This window comes from Cetorhinus maximus, chromosome 19 (genome assembly GCF_964194155.1).
Source record: "Cetorhinus maximus chromosome 19, sCetMax3.hap1.1, whole genome shotgun sequence".
Classification (NCBI taxonomy): domain Eukaryota; kingdom Metazoa; phylum Chordata; class Chondrichthyes; order Lamniformes; family Cetorhinidae; genus Cetorhinus; species Cetorhinus maximus.
Window position 1 is genome coordinate 76,671,047 of NC_135897.1, and position 16,088 is coordinate 76,687,134.

General features: G+C 41.8%; 1 protein-coding gene across 6 annotated transcripts in view; it reads right to left on the minus strand.

The window, feature by feature from the left end:
- Positions 1–11,939: 11,939 nt before the first annotated feature.
- LOC144693948 (transcription factor Dp-2-like) overlaps positions 11,940–16,088 on the minus strand; it is a 217,571-nt gene continuing 213,422 nt past the window's right edge. For all 6 annotated transcript variants that reach the window (XM_078564212.1, XM_078564209.1, XM_078564214.1 and 3 more), the window contains 2 exons: positions 14,726–14,825; positions 11,940–14,142 (listed from right to left, as the gene is read on the minus strand). In XM_078564212.1, coding sequence (XP_078420338.1) covers positions 13,947–14,142; positions 14,726–14,825 — 296 coding nt within the window. In that variant the 3' untranslated portion in view covers positions 11,940–13,946. The remainder of the gene's footprint in view (positions 14,143–14,725; positions 14,826–16,088) is intronic.

Here is a 16,088-nt window from a genome sequence, read left to right on the forward strand (position 1 = left end):
TCACTTGTATCACTTTTTCGATATCTTTTATATTGACATCTTGAGTATTGTAGAAAAAGAGACATTTTGAAGCTTTTCATCTTTCACTCATCAGGACAATTCACAAGAATGCAATGCAAGGGAAAATGACAAATTTGTATGAGAAGAGAGTGCTGATTGGTTGGCAAGTGGATACTGGTGGAGGTGTTGCCATGGATAATGCACCAGTTGATGGTGACTGACAGTTAACTGCCAATCATTGTTTGAAATTTAAACCAAGCAGCTTGGCCCTGACAGTGCACTGCCTTGACCAGAGGAATGAACCAGCGAATGGCTATCACATATTTTGTTTAGCTGAAACAGGCACAATGTGTGTACATGTTCTTTCTGGCTGCAAAGAACAGAGCCCTGGGTATTAATATATGTAGCTTCCAGTACACACACATGCGCCACACTGTGAGCCCAATGTTAGCAAATGTTGTCCAATCGCAGAGCCACATCTAATGTAGGACACAGTGTTTTGTGTTTTGCAAGCACAGGGTGGTTGGGTACAGTCTGTACCTTGCCCGTTGTGAACAACAGAAAGGTCATGCTATTTGATATGATTCGCCAGTCTTTGGGACATAGGGCCTACATACCTAGCGTCACACTGGCACTGAAATTAATTTACTCATTTTATTTGATAGGCAAAATGGCTTTTTGGCTTGACAGCAGCATCATGTTGGTGGCAAATACCACTCGTGTTGCTACTGCATAGTAGCAGCGTGAAACAGCTAGCTTCATCTGTTGCTCAAATTTTTGTGACATCTTGCCCTGCCAGGGTAATCTGAGGTAGACTGGGCTCTTTTCAGGGCCAAAAGTGACAGCCTTAGGCCCATTCGTGAGTTTGCGTGATATACAGCGTGAAACAATCTAATCAGGGTAGCTATTACCCTGCAGGATGCCTTTGATGTGCCCTCTTTCAGCAACAAGCTTGCATAGTGAGCAGATGGCTTGGGCCCTATTTACGAGGTTGCCGAAAGGTCAATTTTATAGCACATGGAACAGTAAGAATCCCAACTCGTATATTGACCAGTGAAAGTAGGCTTGCAGTAGACCATGGTAGAGAATCATCTGGCAGATTTCTCAACTAGTATGTCAAGGAAGGGGAGTTCATGTGACTGCCCCTTTTCAAAGGTGAATTTCAGTGCAGGATGGAGCCCATTAAGACATGTAAGGAAATGATGACATGCAGCTGTGGATTTAAATATAGCCAATGTATCATCCACATATTGGAAATACGGGAGGGGTAGGAGGTTAGGTGTCAGTCCATTGAAGACATATTTCTCATGGAACCCAACAAAGAAGTTAGCAAGTGCTGGGCCTAGAAGGGATCCCATGGCAACACCATCTACTTAGGCATACTTGGTGACATTAAAATTGAACAACGCGAGTTGCTAAGTTCAATGAATATTGGTTCACACAATGGTGGTAGATCTAGATCACCATGATATAGTGCTGCAGTGCAAATATCTATGGCTCCCTTAAGTGGAACATTGATGAAAAGGCTAGCAATGTCAAATGGACACAGCATTGCTATCGATATGCAAGTCCTGTATGGTCATCACAAATGTGAAGGAATCCTTCACCGTGTATGTGGAAAACTTGCTCAAAACTGGTTGTAACCATTCGTCCAACCATTTGGCCAATCCATGTTGTACAGAGCTGGTCATAGGTAAGATTGGGCATGTGTGTCTTGGGAAGCACATACATACACGGATGCAGCAAGCTGTGAGACCGAACCCTGGCACAAATATCACGTGGCAGCTCATCACTTTTACACATCAAAGGTATCACTAAGATGGGGCACTAAAAAAGGGCACATCAAAGGTATCTTGCAGGACAATGGCTACCCTGATCAGGTCATTTTGTGCTGTATACCGTGCAAACTCATGAATGGGCCTAAGGCCATCACTTTCGGCCCTGAAAAGTGCCCAGTCTACCTCAGGTTACCCTAGAAGGACAAGGTATCTCAAAATTTGAGCAACAGTTGAAGCTAGCTGTTTCACGCTGCTACTATACAGAAGCGACACAAGTGGTATTCACCACTAACAGGATGCAACTGTCAAGCCAAAAAGACATTCTGCCTATCACACAAATGAGTAATGTGGTGTATGAATTTCAGTGCCAATGTGATGTAGGCTGTACGTCCCAAAGACCAGTGGATCAGGTGAAACAGTATGTCTCTTCTGCTGTTCACAATAGACCACGCGCAGATCGTACCCAACCAGCCCGTGCTTGCAAAACTCAAAACATAGTGTCCAACAGTAGATGTGATTCCGCAATTGGACAACATTTGCTAAATAATCCTCAGTATTAAGAATTACGCTGACAACCAATTTAAGATTGTCAATCAGTCTCGCAGTGTGGCGCATTTGCATGTACTAGAAGCTACATATATTAATACACAAGGCCCTGTTCTTTGTAGACAGAAAGAACATGTACATACATTGCGCCTCTTTCAGCTAAACAAAATAAGTGACAATCATTCACTGGTTCATTCCTTAGGGCAATGCCTTGACCAATCAAAGTCAAGCAGCCTGGTTTAAATTTCAAACAATGCTTGGCAGTTAACTGTTAATCACCGTCAACTGGTGCTTTCTCCATGGCACCACCTCTATAATCAGAGTCCACTTTCCAACCAATCAGCACTCTCTTTTCATACAGTTTAAATTTGTTGTTTTCCCTTACATTGTATTCTTGCGAATTGTCCTGATGAGTGCAAGACAAAAAGCTTAGACAAAAAATGTCTCTTTTTTTTCAGCAATATTCAAGTTCTGTATTACCATTTGACATCTTAGTAATTCTGCATTGATTTCTTTAAGCAATGGAACAATTTGTTTAGACAGAATTATGGTAAGTGGCACAAAGAGTTGGGAATTGAGTTCTGCCATATTTGTTAGTTTTTTTTTCCAAACTGCATCATGAGGATATTATTTTGTTGGTATTTTTAGCCAGCGTTCAGCAGACAAGGGATGCAACTTGTACTTTCAAAAGCACTTGAAAGGTTTTCATGTGTGGTTGCTGAAGGAGGTAAGGGCTCTTGGAATTAGTGGCGTTAGGAAATAAAGATTGTTTAAGTGAGTTATATTTGTATTTGTGGGTGTTGGAAATGAGTTTTAGCTTTAAAGTTTAAATTTGATTTGTATTTCTATATCTGTGTGTGTTAAGAAAAGGTCAAATTGAGTTTTAGTTTCACTTTAAAAGGTGCCTGCATTTCTAATGAGAGTTTTACTACTGTTGCAACTAAGGTAAACAAACAAGGGTAGAGAAGCTGGGGTGGTGCCTAGCAACAGGGGTCCTGAGAGGCAGGCCCCTCCCACAGACAGACACACAAGAAACGAGAAACAGCAGTTAGATTTGGAAACTGTTTTTGAGTTCAGATGGTTTTGAAAGTAGCTGCCAGGAGAGACTGGAGCAAACAGGACAGATAGTCAGTCCCAAGCTAAAGAAAATATCCCAAAATCTAGGGGAGTGGGACAAAGAAATCCCAAGACCTTCTAGTCAAAGGGAAGGACAGGAACCTGGAATAGGTCCTGTTAAGTGAAGTTAAGAGTGAGGGGCAGAGAGAAAGGCTCCAAGCTTCAGATTTAAAGAGACAAAAGCTGCAGAAAGCAGATTTAAAGCGAGAACAGCTTGCAAGAGGCCAGAATATCCAAAGGGACAACTGAAGGTCCGTAACTGTTTGATATGTGCATGTGAAGCAGTGGTGTACTGTTGACAGCTGAGTCAGTGAGAGAGAGTGCGTGGAGGAAAGCTTGAACACATGGTGATCCAGGGGAGAGGAACATTGAAAGGAGAGTTCAAAACCCTGGAGGTGAACCCTTGTGGAAGGCGCCTGAGAGAAAGCGACGGTTTGGGAGAAGATTCCAAAGCGAGTTCTTGGAGAGGGAGATTGGAAATCCTCATGTGAAAGATGCAGTTCAGTGAGACAGGTTGGCTCATGGTGTGACAAGCGGGGGAGTTGATTAGGGATCCATAGTATTTGGTTGAGGTGGCATCTGTCACTTGTTTTCAGAGTGTGGTGTGCCTGACCACAGGGTGCCATAGGTTTACATGGACCATGTACTTACAGTGATACTTAAAGTATAAGATAGCTTTTGTATCTTGTGTTATCCTTAAAAATCTGTACATATCTGTAAAGGTATAGTTGAGGGTGAAGGATTATTGTAATATAGTTAATCTTTTCTTGTTGAATAAATGTTTTATTCTTTTGTTAAAAGTTCATCAGCTGGCTCCTGTAACTCTGTTCAGTGGCTACTCTCCACGTGTCTAAACGAACAAATAAAAGTTAGGATCTATCAAGCTGGGTTCCACCTTGGGATCAGGCTTGTCCAGTGGTGACCTCAGCTGGGATCATAACAGCGGTTAATTAGCTAATAGGATTGAGAGATGGTTTGGCAACAGAAGTCATACCAATGGAAAAAACAATTCATGGGAGGAACAATAACCTGTAAATGCAGGTGTTGATCTATTCTGGAACCAAAATGGGTTACTCTCTTCATAAATGATATAGTTCCTACAATATAAGGTTTCCCAATAATGCGGTCGGGAAACTAGAACTTGGGGGAAAATAAAATGGGCAACTATACTGGCAAATAACGATATAGGACAACAATGGGAAACATTTAAAAAGGTGATCAACAGAGTGCAGGGAAAATATGTTCCACTAAAAGGAAAGATCAAACCAAAGACTAGCGGGACTCCATGGATGAATAAAGACATAAAGGAACATTGAGGGTTAGGAAAGAGGCATACATTAAGCACATAGACAGTAGAAAAGTGCAGGATAAGAGAAAATAAGAGATTAGGAAATAAATCAAAAAACAATTAAGAAGGCAATGAAATTAAATCAATTAGGATCCATAAAACAAAATAGTAAAATATTTTACAGGCATCAATTAAAAAGAGGAAGGCTGTGACGGGAGTAGGACCATTAAGGGATAGACAGGATGATAGCGCAGGTAATGATAGCGAGATAGCATTAATTTTCAGTAATTATTTTGCTTCAGTATCTACCGGGGAGATAGTACAGGTGGATCTGACATTGAATGAGATGAGTAATGAGATAAATGTTTTTAATTTTAAAAAAGGGGATGTATTGAATAAACTAAACAAACTCAAGGATAAAACCACTGGCCTGAATGGATTGCATCCACCTATCTTAAAAGAATCTAGGGCAGAGTTAAGAGCCAGATTCTTCTGTCCTGGAGTCTACGTTCGGTGGCAGGCATGGAAACGAGAGTGATTTCTGCTGTGGGGCAGGACAGCGATCTTGCGCTGTTCAACTCATTACACGTGCATCCATGAGGAGCTCGCTGATTTTCGTGGTGGTGTGGGCAGGGAGTCGCCATCTCCGCCGCGACCTCATGGGGTCGAAGGTCTGGGTGCCATAGTTAAAGGGCACTCGGACAGCCTGCACTATCCCTTCCACCTTTGCCCAGCCACGGCTCCTCCCTTTCCCCCTAACCCTTCCTCGGTCATCCTCCACACAACTTGCACTGCCACCACTCAATCTCAAGCAGAGGCTGGCATTTGCAGATACTCCGCAAAGAGGGGCCAACACACTAATAAACATGGAAGAAGTCTACCTCACCAGGTGCAATCGTGAATGTGAACGTTCTAATTTCTCGGGGATCTTAATTTGGGGGGGGGGGGGAACTCAATTCCAGCGAGATGGCTTTTTAATGTGCATGCATGACATGCTAATGCACGCAAAAGGCCTTTCTGACATTGTTTGTCAGGAAGATTAACCCACCTTTAAAGTCCTGCGAACTTATTCGCTAAAGTTCGTCCTGCCATTGGGAAACTGATTTTTGGTCTCATGCCAAATTAGGTTTCCCCACCCGCCAGGCTTCCAGCTGCTGGCGGGACCGGAAGATTCCGCCCAATGTGTTTAACAATTCCTGAGAAAAAGTTGGAGAGGACTGCTGGACAGCTAACTTAAAGGGGGTCAGGACATGTCCAGTGAAACACAGGATCGTTAGCTTAATGCGGTGGCAGGAAAAATAATAGAATCCTCACTGAAGGAGAGAACAAATTAACATCTAGAAATGAGAAATATAATAAAAATTTCAAAAGGGAGAATCTTGCTTGACCAACATTATTGAAGTTTTAGAGGAGGTAACAAAGAGAGTGGTGATAGTAATGTAATGGATCCAATTAATCTGGATTTTCAAAAGGCCTTAGATAAGGTATCCCAAAATAGACTAATGAATAAGAGAATGTGGAGTCAGAGGATAAGTGGCAGAATGAATTGCGAGCTGGCTTAAAGACAGAATGAAGAAATTGGGAGTAAAAAGAAGTTATTCAGAGTGGCAGGAGGTGGCAAGTGGTGCTCCACAAAGATCGGCACTGGGACCACTGCTGTTCACAATTTACATGAACGATTTGAACTTTGGAATCAAAAACGCAATTTCTAAAATTTGCAAATGACACCAAATTGGAGGGGATAGTCAGTACTGAGGAGGACGGCAACGCATTTCACAAGGACATTAATAAACTTGCAGAATGTGCAAATAAATGGCAAATGAAGTTCAACACAGATAAATGTGAGGTAGTACACTTTATTAGGAAGAATAGGGAGATAATTTATTACTTAGAAGATGCAAATCTAGGTGGGAACAAGGGGATCTTGGAGTACAAATACATCAATCACAAAACATTGCGTCACAGGTTAGTAAGGCCATAAAAAAAGCAAACCAAGCAGTAGGTTTTATTTCAAGAAGGATAGAACTGAAAAGTAGGGAAATTATGCAAAACCTGAATTGAATCTTGGTTATATTTCACTTAAGAGTACTGTGGTTCTAGATGCCATATTATAAAAATTTAGAGGCTCTGGAGAGGGTGCCTAGAAGATTTTTAAGGATGATACCAGAAACGCATGGGTATATATATCAGGAAAGGATTGATAGGCTGGGTCCCTTTTCTCTTGGAAAAAGGTGAGGGGCGACCCAATAGAGATCGTAAATATTATAGAGTGGGTACAGAGAAAATTTCCTCTTGTGGGACAGCATAACTAGAGGCCATCAATATAAGGTAGTCACCAAGAAATCCAATAGGGAATTCAGAAGAAACTTCTTTACCCAAAGAGTGGTAAGAATGTGGAACTCGTTACCAGACGGAGTGGTTGAAGCAAACAGCATAGATGCATTTAAGAAGCTGGACAAGCAAATAAGGGAGAAGGGAATAAATGGTTATGATGGTAGATTTAGATGAGAAAAAGCAGAAGGAGGTTCAAATAGAGCATAAGCATCGGCATGGACTGGTTGGGCAGAATGGCCTGTTTCTGTGCTGTATATCTCATGTTATCCTATGCAGCTAATGTGACATTTCAATTAATTAGGGAAATTACACAGTAGCTAATAATATGATAATTGAGAAAGGAATAAACCCACCATCAATCTCCACAGTATGCAATGTGGTCAGTCTATTGAACACAGGTTGACACTTGAAGCATAGTGGGGTTTTCAGTATAGTTACTACAGGACACATTCCAGCAATCTTGGTTCAGCAAGTGATGCCAGCTCAACACAATGTTCCATACTTGATTCTGGTTACTTGCAATGTCTGGAGAGATGTCTCCCTGTGGAAGAAACTGTGTGCATTTGATTGTTAGATAACAAACATTAAAGTACGGTTTGAAAAACTCATTTGTTTACATTACAATTAATTGTGCCAAGTATTTTGAGAAATTTCAACAATGCAAGTATTTATTTTCTCTTTCTTAGCACAGTATAAATTGTGTTCAAATACTGTCCTCATGATAAAACAGTATTTAGCGTAATGACAGAAGCTGTGTGCACTGGTCTTGAATAATTAATGATGCATAAATGCATCACCATGGAGATCAGCATATGACTGGGATATATTACAAGATTTCAGTGCAAAGTATGTGTTCAGGTGTCATAAACTGTACAAGCAGTTCCCTATTGCTTAGCTGGTAAATGCAGCATATGAAAAGTTCTGATGAAGGATTAGCGGCCTGAAACATTAATTCTGTTTCACTTTCCACAGGTGGCCGCTGACCTGCTGAGGGCTTTCAGTATTTTCTGCTTTTATATTAAGTATACCATATGGTTTAGAACTGAACCAGACAAAGCACAATGGCCCTAGATTCAGTCTCTGCCGAGTTAGTCAATCTCAAACGAGTGGATTGGGAGGGTTATGAGGCAGGGCCATAAGGCCAAGCCAAAGATACAAAATTGGCCATTGCGTCTGCCAACAAAGAAAAGATTCCTGCTGCTAATCTCCATACAATAACTTCTTCAAGAAAACACATCTGAATGAAAACAGAATCAGACTCAATTATGATAGTTGCCTCTACTGGCTGAATTACCAGCCATCCAGCAGTGTTCGGTTTCACATGGTAAAAACAAGAAATAAAAGCAAAATACTGCAGATGTTGGAAATCTGAAACAAAAGCAGAAAATGCTGGAAAAACTCAGGTCTGGCAGCATCTGTGGAGAGCGAAACAGATTTAACATTGCGCGTCCAAATGAAGAAGGGTCATACGGACTCGCCAGGTTAACTCTGTTTCTCTCTCCATGGATGCTGCCAGACCTGCCGTGTTTTTCCAGCATTTTCTGTTTTTGTTTAAAACAAGAGATACTCGGGCATGAACCAGCAGCTAGCATCCACGGATCTGAAAACAAGCACACCCTGCTGCCTTCAAGATAAGTTAAAAAGGAGGGGAAGGTAAATATTTTACAGGTATAGTATGTATCCTAAACATATTAATCAATTTTGAAAAAAAAATGGAGCTGAGCTGACCCATAGGCCAGAAATTTTAGCTCAGCGGGTGGGCGCGTGCCCAACCCGACTGAGTGTGAAATGACGTGCGATGACATCGGCCGAGTGTGTCTAGGTCACGGATTAAGTTTGGTCAGTGGGTGCGCGCCAGAGCCTGCAGCGCGCCTGCTGACAATTAAAAGGCCTATTCAGGCCATTAAGTTATCAATTGTGCTTAATTTTTCACTGCCCATTCAACCTAATGGCCTTTGCATTTTTTTTGGAAACCTCATCCATGGGCGGGATGAGGTTTCCAAAATCAAATACAAACGAAATAAAAACTTTAGTTTTTAATTAACGGTATGTCCCAGCTCATGTGACACAGTCACACGAGGAGACACGTTTCATTAAAATTTTTCTGTTCTTTATAACAATTTTCTCACTATGTTCATGTCCCTGGGGCAGCTCTGTGCCTCAGGGAGATTATTCAGCGCTCTTTCGCGTGCCTGCGTGAAGTTCGCACTTGCCCTGCTCGCTCTCCCCCCCGCCCCCCCCCCACAGGCAGCGTTCAGCACTGCTGCTTGCGTATCACGCTGGGTGGGCGTTAATTGGCCTGCCAGTGTAAGATTGCAGAGCAGTGCCAATTGTGGGTGGCAGTTGGCTTTCCGACTGCCCCCACTGATCCCACATGCCAAGGGCAAAATTCTGCCTATAATGGCCGCGCTCAGCACCGTGGATGGTAAACTGGACTGAAGGTAGTGAAAGAAGTCCCTCTGCTTTTACGAGAAGCTTGATTCATAGCACACTGCGTGACCGGAAGCAGGAGCAGGGCTGGATGGGGATGGGCAGCATAAGATCCAGCAAAGCCCCAGCTTGCCATTAATTTGGAAGTAGCGGTGGCAGAAAAGTGGATTAATGTTCACCGTCAAGATACTTGGCAACACTGTGAAAAAAGAAGCATTGGATAAAACATTCAAGGTCAGTAACTTTTTTCTCAAAACATACAACTTTACCCTCCTTTGCATTGAATTACCTTTGTCCACTCCATTAATCTGAGAAAGGATTTTAGATGAACACTTGAGGGAAACAAACTCACAGGGCTATGGGGATAGATGAGGGAATGGGATTGACAGGGTTTCTCCGGAGAGCTGGCCCCCATCTCAATGGTCCAAATGGCTCCTTCTGTGGTGTAATGACTCTTTGATTCAAATCAATATTTAGCTTGGTAGGTAGTGAAAAATGGAACAATTGCCCAATCTTGTGTACCAGGGGACAGCATCAAACAGTTCAATCACAAGTATTGCACGGCCAAAAAGAATAAAGCTCCCTCCACATCGTCCCAACAACATGTCTTGATCTCAGTCTCAGAAGAAGGCTCTCTGCCCTCGGCCCAAAAATTGTCATTTTTTGTTTTTCCCAAAGTGACATTCAAATTCTGAATCTGGCTTCAGTCTATCTTAAATTATGACTCATTTCACCTTGGGGGCCTTTCTGTTCTTTTCCTATGGCTATTTTACTGGTTTAATGCAGTCAACCCATCAAATATCGTGAAACTCACTAGGAATTAGAGCTCACAGTTAACAGCAACAGCCAAATTAGTCTGCCGCAGTTATTAGGGTTGACTATGACAATGAAATAGATGGTCCAATGGATACATTACACTGAGTGTTTCAGTAGTGCTGAGCTGTGTGGGGGTAGCAGAGCATTTGAATGCGCACTCATCAAATAACACACTGATCTGGAATCATTAAACAGACTGAATCATATGTCAGGCATCATCTTATCAATTTTACTAGTTTTATGTAGCTGCGCCGATTTTGCATCATCACATTGAAAACAGCAATACATTTCAAACTTTGGGTAAAATAATAAATCTTATTCAGGAATGTCAGTTGTTATGATTTCCCTTGTGCATTAGGTGGATAAAATTTGCAGACCTAGTTGAAAGAACTTGCGTATTTTCCGTGGCATTACTCATTTAACTTGAGCCAAGTGTTGGAGGAAAATGTGGGAGGAGGCAGGAAGAGTGAGAGATGTAAAAGGGAGGAGGTTTTTTTAAAATTCATTTATGGGATGTGGGCTTCGCTGGCTGGGCTATCATTTATTGTCCTTCCCCTAGTTGCCCTTGAGAAAGCGGTGGTGAGCTGCCTTCCTGAACCATTGCAATCAACATGGTGTAGGTACACCCGGGGCTGTTAGGGAGGGAGTTCCAGGATTTTGACCCAGCGACAGTGAAGGTACGGTGACCTATTTCCAAGTCAGGATCGTGAGTGACTTGGAGGGGAACTTCCAGGTGTGGTGTTCCCAACTATCTGCTGTCCTTGTCCTTCTAGATCGTAGTGGCCGTGGATTTGGAAGGAGCCTTGGTAAGCTCCTGCTTTGCATCTTGTAGATGGTACACACTGCTGCTGTTGTGCATATAATAGTGACAACCCTAGTACGTCAGATATGCTGCTCCCCTCCCTTAAGGCTATAGTAAAATCTCTCGTGTCAGTCGTGGCTCAGTCGGCAGCGCTTTCATTTCTAAGCCACAAGGTTCTGAGTTCAAGTCCCACTCCACATCTTTGAGCACAAAAATCAAGGTTGACACTCCAGTGCCGTGCTGAAGGAATGCTGAATTGTCGGAGGTATCGCCTTTCCTGCTCAGGTGAATGTGAAAGATCCCATGATGCTATTTCACAGAGCAGGGCAGCTTTCCCTGGTGTCCTGGCCAATTTTTATCCCTCAAGCAACATCACAAGAACAGGTTATTTGGTCATTATCACATTGCTGTTATTTGGAGGTTGCTGAGCGCAAAATGGCTGCCATGTTTCCTACATTGCAACAGTGGCCACACTTCGTAAAGTACTTTGTTGGTTGTAAAGTGCTTTGAGATGTCCAGGGTCGTGAAAAGCGCTACCTTAATGCAAGTCTTTCTTTTTGCAGCTCGACTGGGAGCAAAGCAAAGGGAGACTGCACCTGTTTCCTCCCAGACTAGGTTGCTACACCAGATGCTGTAGCACCAGTCCAGTTGTTGCTCAGCTTAAGTTTATAGATAAACAGAGTAGATACTCAATTAAGTTTATACATAAACAGAGTAGGACATAAAATTTTCATACAGAAGTAATTTTCAACATAATTTCTCAATGTGCCTTATACTAAATATGCAAAAGCGTTACACATTTAAAGAAACTCAGTCAGTCCCTGCATGGTTGTCTTTAAATTATTTTATTCCATGTTCTACAATACAAATTTTTTTAGTTTATTGTGGAAATATTCTTCCCTGAAAACACAGGAAGCAGGTAGCTGCACCATCACCAAAGGCCATGCAGGTATGATCATCAGCACATTCAACAATGATGTCCTTATTTTAAAACCATACCAAAAGGTATACCTTAACATCCCACTTGCAGCACAACAGAAGAATGTTTTATATATATGTACAGTGAACATATTTCTACAAAGTGGATATAAAACTTGAATGAAAAATTAATAACATGGCTAATTATTTACAAAAAACGCAATGGGGGTGAAACTGGTCTTGGACGGCAGCGTTAAATAGACAATAACAAGCTGACAGCCCATCACCCGCCTGATGTGATGTCAACAGAAAAGTTGGGTGGGATATAAAGGCGGGTTGTTACTTCATTATCATCTGCTTTACATTATTGCCCATGACCAATTTCACCCCCAATGAGCTCATAAAGGTTTACAGCTGTAGGTGACCAGACTTTGAATGGAGAGGTTGGCGTGTGAAAGTATGACCATAAATTATTGAATTTTAGTGAGTATTCTGCCTGTTGCTCTAGACATAACTTACATTTTTATCTGATATTACCTCTTTATAAAAAAAGGGAGTTAGGGGATGATAGTAAAAAAAATGATATCAGGAAATATGATGGAAAGGGATACAGATGACAGCATTTGTCAAAATATTGTTAAAAAAAGTCAATCTACACAAGTTCAAAACCAGAAGTTCTTTTTTAAATACAATATTCTCCTTTTCCCATTCCTCCTGAAAATGTTGTCTCCTTGCACGGCTACAGTTCCAGGGGCCCTAATCACTCCCTGGTAGCATGCCCAGATGATCATTATTCACATGTGACCTTTGACAACTGTGTGTCAGTAGACTTTTTGACTACAGGGGCATATGACTTCTAGGCTGATCCTGTCCTCACCTGACCTCCAGTCAAGTACACTGGAGTGGGGAATACTGCATAGCAATCAGGACAAGGAGCCCTGGCCAATCCTCTGTCTAATCCAGGCTGGCTGAAGGTCAGCTGTAGTGACCTAAAGGTTAGCTACTTCTGGAGATTGAACCCGGCACCTTTCTAATCTGCATTCATAAACTACTCAACAGATAAGTTCACAGTGCCACTGGAGGAGCAAAAGTATTCTAATAAGTTGCTGATCATCTTTTTTATATGAAGTAAGTGGTTTGATCAGCAGTTTAGACTCATTATCCTCAGTCTCTGGAAAGATGTCATTGTTGAGGAATGTTACTTTTGATTTGTTGCTCAAGAGTCAAAAAAAACATTCACACAAGTGAATTTAAGACTACAAAATTAATTTTACTCATTCTTTCTAAATAAATGTCATATATTAGCTTAAATCAACATCAGAGCTTGGTATTTCTTTGGAACTCCCTTGCTTCAGAACTGGGCAAACCCACGATTTTAGATAGGAAGTGTAAGTAATTTGTTCTAGACACTTCCCTGTCAGGCAGGAACCCAAAACTTCAATGGTCTCCGATCGTGCTTTGACCCTGACCAAGTAAAAATTGTAAAGTAACCAAAACAATTCGCTTTATCTCAACATACCCTAAATCCAAAACTCACTCATACAAGCAAAAGATACGCTTGTAACAGCAACACTGAAACAACCAGATTGTGAATCTCACAGACTTCCAAAGGACAGGAGTAAAGGGGGAGAGTGGAAGCAAAACAAATCAGAACAAAAATAAAATAGCAGCTATTAAAACTGTGCCAGCCACTCTGTTTTGGATCATTTTTAACTGGATCTGATTATGTAAAAGCAACAGACTAAAAGCTGCATCACAGGATTCCGTACATTCACACAGAATTGCTGTACATTTCTCGCCCCCTCGGCTTTCAGTCTGCAAGGGTCAGTCACAAAGATGACAAGAGTGGATGGTGAAACATAGTACAGCTTAATAAAAAGCACATGTGAGCAGCTTGAGAAGTATGCCAGCACACTCTTTACTCTCCTTCAACAAGCGAAGAGCAGTCATCTTCATCATCATCATCGTCTTCATCATCATCATTAAATGAGCATGGCGTTTCACCTCGTGATTCATAGTGTGATGCAACGCTGCTTGAGTGGCGACTCTCTGGAGCAAGGAGGTGTCCGGTTGCTAAGGCAACTTCTACATCCAGAGATAATCCGGGGTTTATACTGTTGGTTAGAAATGAGAAACTGAACATTCATACAGCACACTCCTAATAAATTTCAACAATTTGCCAGTTTTGCACCTGGGTGACAAGTTAAAAGCAATTTTTTTGTCGTTATATTGGTGGCATTTCAACAGTGCACGCTCAGTGTCGTGCACTCAGGAAATAAATGTAATAAGGACAAATGACTAACAACTGCTGACTGCCAAGAGTACAGAAAGACTTGTAAGAAAGACATTACAATGAAAGTTGCTGTAGTCCCAGACGCTGCTCTCTCGTTAGAGAGAGACAACTGGTGGCGACTTTAACCTGAAGGTCACCACACCTCAGGGGAGGGGCGAGGTCGAGAAGGCGTTATGGCCTCAGCCGGTACGGGAATTGAACCCGCACTGTTGGCGTCACTCTGCATCGCAAACCAGCCGTCCAACCAACTGAGCTAACCAACCCCAAGAAATTACAATGGGGGAAGTGGGGTGTTCAAAATGTTAGCCATTCCCAGGGTTTAACTAAGTGCTTGCAATTAACTTTGCATTTGAACAACTCCTACCCTCTAATTTATTCACAGCTTAAGTTATAAGTAGTTTTACCTTGATTGAGAAATAGAGCCTGTTGTGGATAAAGCTGAGGCAGTTTGAATTAGATCTGTAGGAACTTCCCTGTTTGCCCAGGATGATCCGTCAGCCATTTCTATCAGAAAAAGAACAGCCAGATCATAATTCTATATCAGGAAAAATGCAGTGAATGCTGCATAAACTAGTGCACCAATGCCTACATTGGCAGGCTTTTATTATTCCAGCATGCTATGATAATGAAAGGAAAGGACCCGCTTTTAGCCAATTTAACCAAGAAGAGTTCCTCTAATCATATTCAATTATTGCAATGGGATCTTTTACATCCACCTAAGCAGGCAGAAAGGGTTATGTTTATGTCTCATCTGAAAGAGAGCATCTCAGACAATGCAACACCCCTTCTGTATTGCACTGAGGTGTCACTCTCGATCATGTGCTCCAGTCTCTGCAGTAAGAGTCAGAGGAAAGAATGCTACCCACTGAGCCAACACTGACACCAGGTTTCAAAGCAGGTAATAAGTATGAACATACACTGCTTTAAAGGTATATTTACAGTGCTGCTACCAATCTGAGACTAGTAGCCATAATTTGGAACTGCGTTCACACTGCCTGGCTCAAACTGCAATGGTCTTGTCTGGGAGAGTTCACATGCCCGGACAAATGTGTGGGCAGGTAGAGCACTCTCCCTACAGCTATAAAGTTAAATACTTAGAGAGCACAGCGGGAGAATCTCCACCTATAAATATTTAAGTGAGGTTAAAAGAATTTATCAAGTGACCAGATGGTTTCGCAGACCTCCTGAGCATTTTTCAAATCATGTTGGACATCACACTGGAATTAATTCCAGCAAGTTTTAAGTCAACTTAGCGTAAAACTGCCCTCTCAGGCAATCTCATTTTACCTGGCTTTAGAGTCATGTTACCCTTGCATTGGGTTAATACTGTCTGCTTTGCATGGTGTGAAGCTGAAATTGTCGTGGTTGGATGCAAGCATATCTTGGGTATTTTAGTTTTCACAAGATATTTTCTTTATTTAAAAAAAAAAATTATATAATATAAAAACAATTTCAGCTGCTCTGCCAGTGTCATTCTAAAGTCAACCTATCAATAGGAGACTCACAGGAGTAAACAGGGTTTACTTCCTGTCTGCTAATATTCTCTCTCTTCCTTTTCAAATATTCCTAGCCTTCACTTGGCACCTCCCCTAGGGTTCGCTGAGATCTGGGACTCACTGTATGGGAAAGTATGAGCTTGACCACACCTCCGAACACTCTGTTATAGTGCATTCATTGTACTACAACTTGGAAGTATCCATAAGATAGCCCTGAGATGCACCACACTTGGTACGTATATCCATTATGCTACTGAGTCCAATTTTCCAC